Here is a 9,962-nt window from a genome sequence, read left to right as displayed (position 1 = left end):
ACTTAACAAACTGGTTAAGAAGGCCGGCTCCATCATCGGCTACAAACTGGATAGTCTGGAAAAGGTGGTGGAGAGGAGGACGCTGAACAAACTATTATCCATATTGGATAATCCTGTCCACCCTCTCCACCACCTGCTGCAGGGACAGTGGAGCACTTTCTCCAAAAGGTTCCTCCAGCTCCGCTGTCACAAGGACAGATACAGGAGATCATTCCTGCCGACCGCAATAAGACTGTACAATAACTCACCTCTGGCAAAATACATCACATAACAATAACATTGTTGACTGTGTTTCTTGGTTGGTGGTTTGTATATAATATATATAGATATATACTGTACTGTATATACTGTGCATTTTATATTTTATATTTTTTACTGCTATTTTACTGCTATTTTATTGCTTTTCTATTATTCTATTATTATCTTATTGCTTCTGTATGCTGCTGTAGCGGAAAAAAATTCCCCTCGGGGATTAATTAAGTAACTACCTAACCTAACCTTAACTGACAAACTGAAATGAGGAAGTACCTCTGTGTCTCCACACAGACGTCAGCTGCTTAAAAGGTCAACTGTGATCAACAATAAAAAGCCTTGAGACTTGAGATAAGACATAACACCAACATGCAAAACCTGTCTGACAACAAGCACCTAAGCCAACTAAATCTTAGATTTCTTTCCATCTTAAGCCAACAATGGATGGCATTGTGACAAAAATGTGTAGAAAAAAACAATACTTGAGACTGAGAAAGGGAAATTCTCATGTATTGAAATTCAGTTGTTTGCGAAACAGAGAAGTTGCAAATGTAACTTCTTAAAATAATTTTTCTGTGGAAATTTGTAAGATACAACATGAGAGCATAAACCTAACACAGATAATTGACAGGATTCAAGCAATTCATTTACAAGACATCAAAAATACAGACAGAAAAAAATGTAAAAATGGCAAATATCAGCTTGATACAGCCATCATATTGTGATGAGTTGCCTTCAATAAATACACACATACACAGGGGTTAGGACACAATGTAAGTACATCAAACATTATGTAAGGTCTATGCATGGTTACACAATGCTTTGGATGCAAAACAACTTAAAATAAATGGTAGTTGGAACGGAAACGGGTATTGCTTTGAACTTTTATCAGAGCAGTAAACACCTGCGTTTCAACAGCCCTCTAAATTGACAATATACTGTATGTCTGTGGTTGCCAGTTCGCTGCTATAGCCTCTACATTTATCTTCTGAGGTGCGTTTCTAATAATTTAAAAACAAAATACGACATTCACTTCACCCTTTCTTCTTCGAATTCTCGAGCATTCCTCTAGCATTTCTGGCATTTTTCTGCAAGTTGAGGTAAGAAGGTGTGTACCAAATATATTGTCTAGTCCCAAACTTTTACTAAACTGTTCATCCAGATATCACAGAGTCTGGTGAAGCCGCTGTGTCTGGTTTTGAGGGAAAGGGATACTAAGGATGGACCACTGGACAGGTTATTCATCGGCAGTAACAGGTATGGGGTTATCATAGGCTGCTCCCTCCAGATCATTCACTTGTTTCCTGCGCATCTCAGGGGGAGGTCTCGGAGGTGGATTCTGAGGAGGTTTCTTGATACTCTCTCCAACTGGCTTCGGGGGCTCCTCCCGTGGAAGAATGGGCTCCCAGTGTTCACCTCGGATAGCTGCCTAGTGAGCAAGAAGACGACAAGTCAATAATGGTCGGCTAATGTAAGATTAGATTAAGCATGGCTGAAACTAATTGTTCAAATCTGAAAAACAATAATAATACAATGATAACAGTGGCACTTTTCTGGTACACTCACAGTTGTATGAAATAATGATTGAAATAGTGCAGCCTGGAAAGCTCCATGACTTTGCTTTCTATATTTTTAGCTGTTGAAGAATTAAGTCACACCCGAACTGGTCAGATTTCACAACAGAAGTGCCAGTAATGAAACAATCTCTTCCTTGTTACTATTTCCTTGTTTCTCTCAACTGGTTTCTTCCCTCTTCAGTAAACAGCTTTATCAAAGTTGACAATATTTAAATTAACTTTAATATGATCCAAGAAACCAACTTACTACGAAGTAGATGAGGCTGGCAATACCAAGGCAGACACATCCGAGGACAGTAGCGAGCATGAACCCTCCGGGTACACAGAGTCTGAGAAAGAGAAAAACAAAGGGAATTTGAGGAAAAAATATGAGAAGTTATGTCTTTTGTTAGAGTGACTGAATGTGAGTTAGAGGTATGACGAAGAGGAATGCGGTCCAGGAAAGGAAAGTGGCTGAGACAATGAACTCACGCAGCAAGTAAAAAGGCCCTGACATAGTAGTTCCGCGTGAATGGTCCAAATGCTTTTACACACACTGCGAAGCAGTACTGGCCCCTGAGAGAAAACAAGACACAGCAGCAAACAAGGAGCTTTACAGACGACCATCACAAAACTTGTCTATAAAAATACAGCTCATATGTAGCAAGAGCGTTAAATTACACAGCATCACTTACGGTCTCGCCACACTTGTGCCCTTGGCCCTCTTGCTCCGGGGATACTCAAGTAGACACACAAACGCCCCAGCAGCACTAGTTATCTGTCAAGGCTGTTTCATTACATAAATGTAAATGTGATGTGTAATTTATTTTAATGCTTTATTTATTATGCGTACCAGAAGTATTTCAACTTCATGTACATATAAAACTATTGTTAAAAATGCTGTTAATACATGTACACTATACCAGTAGTGGCTCCAATTCACTTCATCACATTTTACTCACATAAATCACATCAGTGATTTTAAGCTTATGATTTGTATTAATTCTTCTACAGCAAGCTAGTGTAAGTAAGACTGTAATATAAAGGCTACATGAGAATAAGCATTGGTTCATTTTGAAACAGAAACCACCTCTGCCTCACCTCATTAGATTAAACTTGTTTAATTAAATAAGTTTTGGTTTATACAAAGTATAAAGGATACACTGCATAAGCAGCAAACTGCCAGCCTCTGAATTGTCCACTCACACCCACAACACCTCCTGTGAGGAGAACTGAAAGAAGGAAGCAGGAAGGTAAAATTAAAAATAAAATACTTGAAAAAAAAAACTATTTATGTTATGACTCCACACAGATGTAAGCCTTTTTTCTTTTTTAACAAACTGGCTACAAGTGTAATTCCTTCTGAAAATATTATATTTAAATTAACCCGCTGATGTAATTAATTAGACATTTATGTATAATAAACTCAGTAAATACCAGTAGTCAGTAAAAGTTTTGATACTCACTGAGGCCTGCAGCCAGAGCCTGCTCATTGGCCCACATCGCCCACTCTATTTTCCCCATCCTGTTCACCTTATCAGCCCTCTGCAGTCAGCCGAAACTCTCACGACGGCGTCTACGACTTAAGTGGCGTCTACAAGGAACAAAATGTATTTACGAGGTGTGATGTGTGTGTATGTGTGTCTGTAGGCAGGGAGGCCGGGCTTACGCTAGCCAGTCCCCATTTTGCAGTCGTCATTTCCGAAAAATGCGGGACACCCGCGGCAGAGGATGGGCCAACAAATTCCACCTGCCAGACAGGTAGACGAACAAACGAGGCGGGAGCAGTCCCTCAATTTAATCTTATACGCAAGCCGAGGAGCTTAATGCTGTCTGTCTGCAGGCGGCCATTAGGAAGGTGAACAAAGATACGATTTTTTTTCCCCCCGTTTATTGATGATTTTGGTTTTCATAGATGATATATTTTTTTAATATATATAAAACACACTTGCTATGCTTCTTACGGTATTTCAGTTATTCCGATTACTTCTGCTTTTAAAAATCGTTATTTTGGCATATTCAACAGAAAATCCGATTTTAGCTTCATACTCTCCATATTTTTTGCTGATAACAAAAAAGCACAAGCAAACTTGAATATGATAATGAAGTGACAAAAGACAAACAAGAAACAATTATTTTGATTAAAATATATTTCATTTTAATTTACACTATATAACTGACATATCTAAAGTACCAGTAGATCTGAAAGGGTGTTTAACAAGATGGAAACCAACAGTGACCATAATCACAACAGTCTCCTTAAACACATGAATACACACAGTACACACACTCAAAGCCCTCTGTACACAATAATTTTCTCACACAGGTTAGAGAATAACAGGTCAGCTGCAGTGGTAAACTATTTATGGATTAGTGCAGAGTATCCATTTATTTACTACCTGAGAATCAAGCATGAGAATCTACAGCTGAACACAATAAAAAAACAAAAAAAACACCTGTAAAAGAGTATCTACCTGTAGATACAGAGAAATGTAGGAAGGTGCCTGATATTGCTGTGATTTGTTCAAAACAAACCCTTGATTACATGTGACTAATGTGAATTTGATCTCTGCCTAAGTTTTCATTGGTCAGTAGAACTCATCTCCTCCGGGCTGCGGAGCGTCACACAGTTTTCTTGGGCAACCCATCAGATGAAAGCAGATGCTGAGCGGGGTCCTCTACGACACAAGGGCCCGGTCCAGCCTGAAAAAAAATAAATGATAATGTCACTTATATTAAAGAACAAACTCATCGTCTGTGTGGCTGTATGTTAACATTGATACAGGCATCTGATTTAAATGCTTTTCCTAAAGAAATATAAACATATAAAATAAAAACATTCAAAGGTCAAAGACTGGATTGGCTCTCTAGTGTTCTTTCAGTAATAATAATATTATTAATAATAATAACTTTATTTCTATAGCGCTTTTCAAAAACAAGTTACAAAGCGCTTTACATTTAAAACACAAAATGCAACAGTATAAAATACAATGATAAAATACAACAGAAGTAAAACACAAAAAACAAACAGTCAATCAATCAAATAAAATGCAGTCAACAAAAGGCAAGTCTAAAATACTGTGTTTTTAAGGGTGACTTAAAAGAAAACTGTCGGCGTCCCTGATCACCGCTGGCAGGTCGTTCCATAACTAAGGCAGAGGAAGTACACTATAACAGGATGTGTGCTGCCACAATCAACTAAAGTCATGCAACACAATGTTACGTAAAAGCATGTCAAAAGGAAATGTGGAGATAGATCTAAATTTGTACTTCAATCTGACACCTAACATATCGCACACTGTATTTCTACTGTACATTGTTCAGCCGTATGATAGACACATGAAGACATTTATATCCAAAACAAAAACCTTTGATTTTCAGTTTCTGTTTATAGTAAACTGATAAAAGAACGGAGTTACAATGATTACTTCTGAGAGTATGTGTATACCTTGGTACTAATGATGTAGTTTATTCCCTTTGGCATGGGCTCCAGACCGATAGCCTGTTTCAGCTCCTCAGAAAAAGCAGCACGGTTAACAGGAAGACCCTTAATGAAGCTGCAGAGAAGGAAAAAACACTCAATGACACATTTCAAAGTGGCTGAAAGAAAACCCACCTTGATAAGGAGCAATGTAGTTTAACAGTTTAAACGGAGTCTAAAAGCACCATCTATCTTGCTGTAATGTTGTATTTATATACAGTGAAGTCTGGACTTTGACTGGGACACTCAACAACAGTTAGAGATGATACTGAACTCAGTCCAGTGTTGTCTTGGCTGTATGTTTTTGGTCAGTGTCATGCTGAAAGGTGAACTGGCAATGCCCCTTCTTGTTTGACCACTCAATTTAGCCCAATGGCCAACATTCAGAAGACTCCTGGTGATTCAAAACTTCTTATCCATTGAGTCCACTGTAGTCCTGGGAACTATCCACGCTTTAAAGATGCTTCTTTTTGTCTGTTTTTTGTTTGTTTGTTTTAGCTACAACTTTATGACCAAGATCTACAGGGATTTGTTTGGACTTCATGACTTGATTTCTACCCTGACATGTTCTTGACACATCTGAAGTATAATAAAAGCAAACAGGATGCACCTGAGCACGATTTGGAGGGCCACAGCAAAGCGTCTGAACATGTTTGTAAATGAAAGATGTCAGTTTGGAATTTTTAATAATTTCCAAACAGTTTCAATCATAGTTTTCAAATGTTTCACTAAGTGTAAGCTTATGGGCAAAAAGTTTTATTTTATTCAAATAAATTTAGGGAAAGAATCCACTGTACTGTATGTTAACTATATTTCTTAATTATATATTTCAGACAGAATAATTAGTTTGTATTGCAACAGTGTCTTTAGAGGACTAAGCAGTAAATTTGAGTCAGTCTTTTAGCTCACTCTTCTCCGTTGGTTTCCGGAGGGAAGAAGTGCTGAACCACCCGCACAAACTCAGGAACATGCTGCTGTAGAGTGAAGATCACAGCATTGGGCCCTGCATCAAAAGTGTAGCCCACCTACAAGGAAACAAACAGAGTGTGACCGTCATAAAAAGAGGGAGTTTCGTGTTCCCCAGTTTAAAAAACACCTCACAAGTTTCACATCTTCATTACACCATCTCGGAAATGCAGCTGCGTGAATTAAGGCTAATTCATGACAAAAGGGTGTGTGTGTGTGTGTGTGTGTGTGTGTGTGTGTGTGTGTGTGTGTGTGTGTGTGTGTGTGTGTGTGTGTCAATAGCAATGATACCTAAGCAAGGCGTATACATACAGTACAAAGTAAGCTATTATTAGAATGAAACACCAACAGACAAATTATCTGAAGAACTCTTGAAGTACCTTTGTAGTTTGCATGTTAGCCCCATTAATTTAAAATAGTGTGATGTATAACTGACCTGACTGCCAACTATTTTTCAGTTTTGTACCTTTTAGAGCAGCCATATATTTATTACTACTTTCATGCATTTAATTATTTGAATCCATTAGAAAATGAAATTGTACTTTGCTTCTTTTCATTGTCAGACTGGCATTATCATACGCAGAAATGCAATACCTAGTATTTAAAAAGGGTAAAGTAACACCAAATGAATGAATGGAACACTGGGTTAACATATTAGTCCAAGAGCTGGACGACACAGATATTTTCTCTGCTTTCTCAGGAACAGAGCTGTAAAGTTGCTCACCCTTGTCTCCCCGTAATGCCTGTTGTAACGATGCACCAAGTTGATGACCTGCTGGGACACACTATTGAGGTAGAAGATGGGGGGGTATGTGTCGAGGCACGTCGCATGGAACTGGTTACTGTCCTTCATGGTTAGTTCAGCAAATGCAGGGAAGTCCTTTCTTTGCACTGCCTCAATCATCTCTACCATCCGGCCTGGGACGACAGACTCAGCTCGATGCTACACACACACACACACACAAATATCATGGGACTTAAATCTCTTGAGAATATAAAACATTTGGGTTTAAATGTAATCATCACTCCTAACAGCATTGACAGTTATGTTAATATATTGAAATGCACAGCAGAAGATGAACAAAGTACCTTTAGTAGACAGCTTGTTTGTACACTGGTTTGCATCCCAGAGGTGCTGCCGACTGGCTTCCGCTCAGCACTGGCCTGCGACAAAAATCACAGCTGATTAAAGTTTTAACAGCTTTCAAAGAAAGTGTTTGTTTATTGCTCTAGTAAAGACACATTCTCTCCATGCACAAATATGCCAGCACATTACAGACCTAATTCTCACTTTTTGTCACACTCAGTCTCACTCCCCTTCACACAGTTAAACCTACCACCAGTACAAGGATTCTGAGCTCGGGCCAATGACTCTCTGGCTCCACCTGCTGGGCAAGACTGTCCTTTCCATCGTCTTTGTTTCCCATGATCCACTGGACAAAACCCCCAGACATGCTCCGGCATGCGCTGCCTGAGCCCTGGCGAGCAATGCAAGACAACTCTTCTTCAACTCCAAACACCCGAGCCAGGGTGTAAACTGCAACACGGGGTACAACAAATTTGTAAGGGCAAAAAGATGACAATTATCAAATGTATGAGATACAAAGGGCAAGAAATTATAATAATTTGATTTCTTTATACAACAAAATGTCTCCGTATAATTAAAAGAAACCTAAAATTGACATTGCCGTTTATATTGAAGAATTGATAAACACATACAACATTTAAACTTTTCTTATTATACTGAAACGTGGTCAGGCTTTCAATTAGTACTCTGGTATCATTGATGTGTTTTAAGGCATGAATTGAAAACATAGCACACACACACACACACACACACACACACACACACACACACACACTCACCTAGACAAGCAAATCCGGCTGCTGAAGAGGCAAGTCCAGCAGCAGTGGGGAAGTTGTTGACAGAGCAAATGTGGACTTTGCATGACAAACCAGTTGAGTCCAATATAAGTTCTCCATCATTATGCCTCTTTCGTGCTAAACGTCGAACTAAACAAAGAACACACGAAAAAAATTACACGGTGGCCTGCAATCCCTCTAACTCACCATTTCTGTCCTCTGATTGGTTTTAATTGGAAAATGAAAACAGACAGGACTCACTCTCTCTCAGACAGGACTGCAGTCTTGGATGTCTTATGTCCTCCTCTTTGCCATTGAGCCATATTCGATCCTGCTGAAATGATCTGCTGGTTGCAATTGTTGTGGTCGTTTTCAGCTGAACAGAAGAAGTAACACATGGCAGATTTATATCAGACTGTACTCGTCACCAATACATTGTTAGATATTAAGCCTTTAAATATGTGCATGTCAAATGCCACCATTTACGTGACCCCTTGTCCACATGCCATTTAAAGGCCCGGTAAATTTTGGGTCTATAATCAGAATCATGTATTCAAGATATCTTGCAATGTTTTAGTGACATTGTTCAAATCCTCCTCATGTAGAAACCATGTCACACAAATGTCTATTGCATCGTTTTACAGGACTGCATGAAATAGCACAAGTGGGTATAAATATTTCAAGACTGGCCATCCAATATGACAAGAACAGTCAAAAACAACAACCATGCCAATTCATTTCATTTGCCTCTTTTTACACTTTGATTTACGGAGTTTTTATATATCAGGAAAACACAGCAGTAGTAGTTCTGGCCAGGACCGGAGACCTCATCGAAAGGGACATTGAGAAAGATGACTGTTTTACCTTCAGACATTAAGATCACAACCTGATGAGAATATGGTTGACAGAAATACCTGGTCTTGATGCAATGTGACGCTCAGAGATGAGTTAATAGGTAGAATCAATTCTTCATTTCTCTTCCCCCCTGAAAAGTAGGTAAGTTTTAAGTAGTGCACAACAGAGTTATCAGAATGATACAATGAAATAATATAAATATACTCAGCAGTTATTCATCCCTTTAACGACCAGTATTGAAGGAGACTTTAATTAAGTATTATCTATGAGACAGGGGTTCGTCTTCTTTGCTACAAACCCGATAAGTGAGCTAACTTAAAAAGAGGTCGAGGCGATACTTACAGTATTTAATGACAGCTATATTCACGGGAGCGGTGCACGTAACTATATTCGGCTTGTCCATACTGCCCTCCGGCATTGCTCTGTATTTAAACCGATGTTTGTGTTAAAGATGAACCGGCCTGAATACTCTAAAACACACTGTACCAGACTCTGCTCGTGTTTAGCACACACAATGTGGCTAAATCAACGTTACAGTAGTGTTTCCTTGCGGGCTCATCTCATTGGCTGATAGTGAACATGTGGCTCATCCCGCCACCAATCACAGCCGAGCTAAAGTCTGCAAAGCCAATCAGAGATCATCTGACCACGGTCGTGCGAAAATCGGGCAAGGACGGAGACCAACCCGCACACTTTGTTAGGTTTAGTTAGTTTCACCAGAAGCGGGGTTCATTCAAGTCTATTTATATGGAGTATAAAAACGATATAACAGCCTCTGCAAAGTAAATGATAACTGTAATGTATATATAAAAAACCTGATTTACTATAAATAACTGTAGGCCTATATCAAAAGCTGCAGAAAGATAAAGTAGGACTTGCATTGAACAATTTTGAGGCAATTGTACTTGAGTATTTCTACATTTCAGAGGGAAACTGTTCTCTTTGCTCTGCTACGTTAATCTGTTCAATACTTACACACAAAACATTAA

The 9,962-nt window shown here is 38.9% G+C and overlaps 2 protein-coding genes across 2 annotated transcripts; both read right to left on the bottom strand.

The window, feature by feature from the left end:
* Nucleotides 1-745: 745 nt before the first annotated feature.
* cyba (cytochrome b-245, alpha polypeptide) lies at nt 746-3,430 on the bottom strand. Its single transcript, XM_069693602.1, has 6 exons — nt 3,275-3,430; nt 2,971-3,040; nt 2,504-2,578; nt 2,301-2,384; nt 2,077-2,158; nt 746-1,681 (listed from the first exon to the last, which is right to left on the bottom strand). Exons 1-6 carry the CDS (start codon nt 3,330-3,332, stop codon nt 1,490-1,492), a joined length of 561 nt encoding a protein of 186 aa, XP_069549703.1. The 5' UTR covers nt 3,333-3,430; the 3' UTR covers nt 746-1,489.
* A 395-nt stretch (nt 3,431-3,825) lies between these two features.
* mvda (mevalonate (diphospho) decarboxylase a) lies at nt 3,826-9,765 on the bottom strand. The gene is made up of 10 exons (XM_069693601.1): nt 9,316-9,765; nt 9,033-9,103; nt 8,380-8,494; nt 8,122-8,268; nt 7,593-7,792; nt 7,345-7,419; nt 6,980-7,198; nt 6,199-6,314; nt 5,257-5,365; nt 3,826-4,511 (listed from the first exon to the last, which is right to left on the bottom strand). The coding sequence occupies exons 1-10, from the start codon at nt 9,389-9,391 to the stop codon at nt 4,431-4,433; spliced, it is 1,209 nt and encodes a 402-aa protein (XP_069549702.1). The 5' UTR covers nt 9,392-9,765; the 3' UTR covers nt 3,826-4,430.
* Between the last annotated feature and the right edge of the window lie 197 nt (nt 9,766-9,962).

Source organism: Brachyistius frenatus, unplaced genomic scaffold (assembly GCF_029030835.1).
Source record: "Brachyistius frenatus isolate BFR_SWC_R1_liver_20210118 unplaced genomic scaffold, ASM2903083v1 Contig_15, whole genome shotgun sequence".
Lineage (NCBI taxonomy): Eukaryota > Metazoa > Chordata > Actinopteri > Embiotocidae > Brachyistius > Brachyistius frenatus.
Note: the sequence above shows the minus strand (reverse complement) of the source record. Positions and strands in the feature narration are given on the sequence as shown.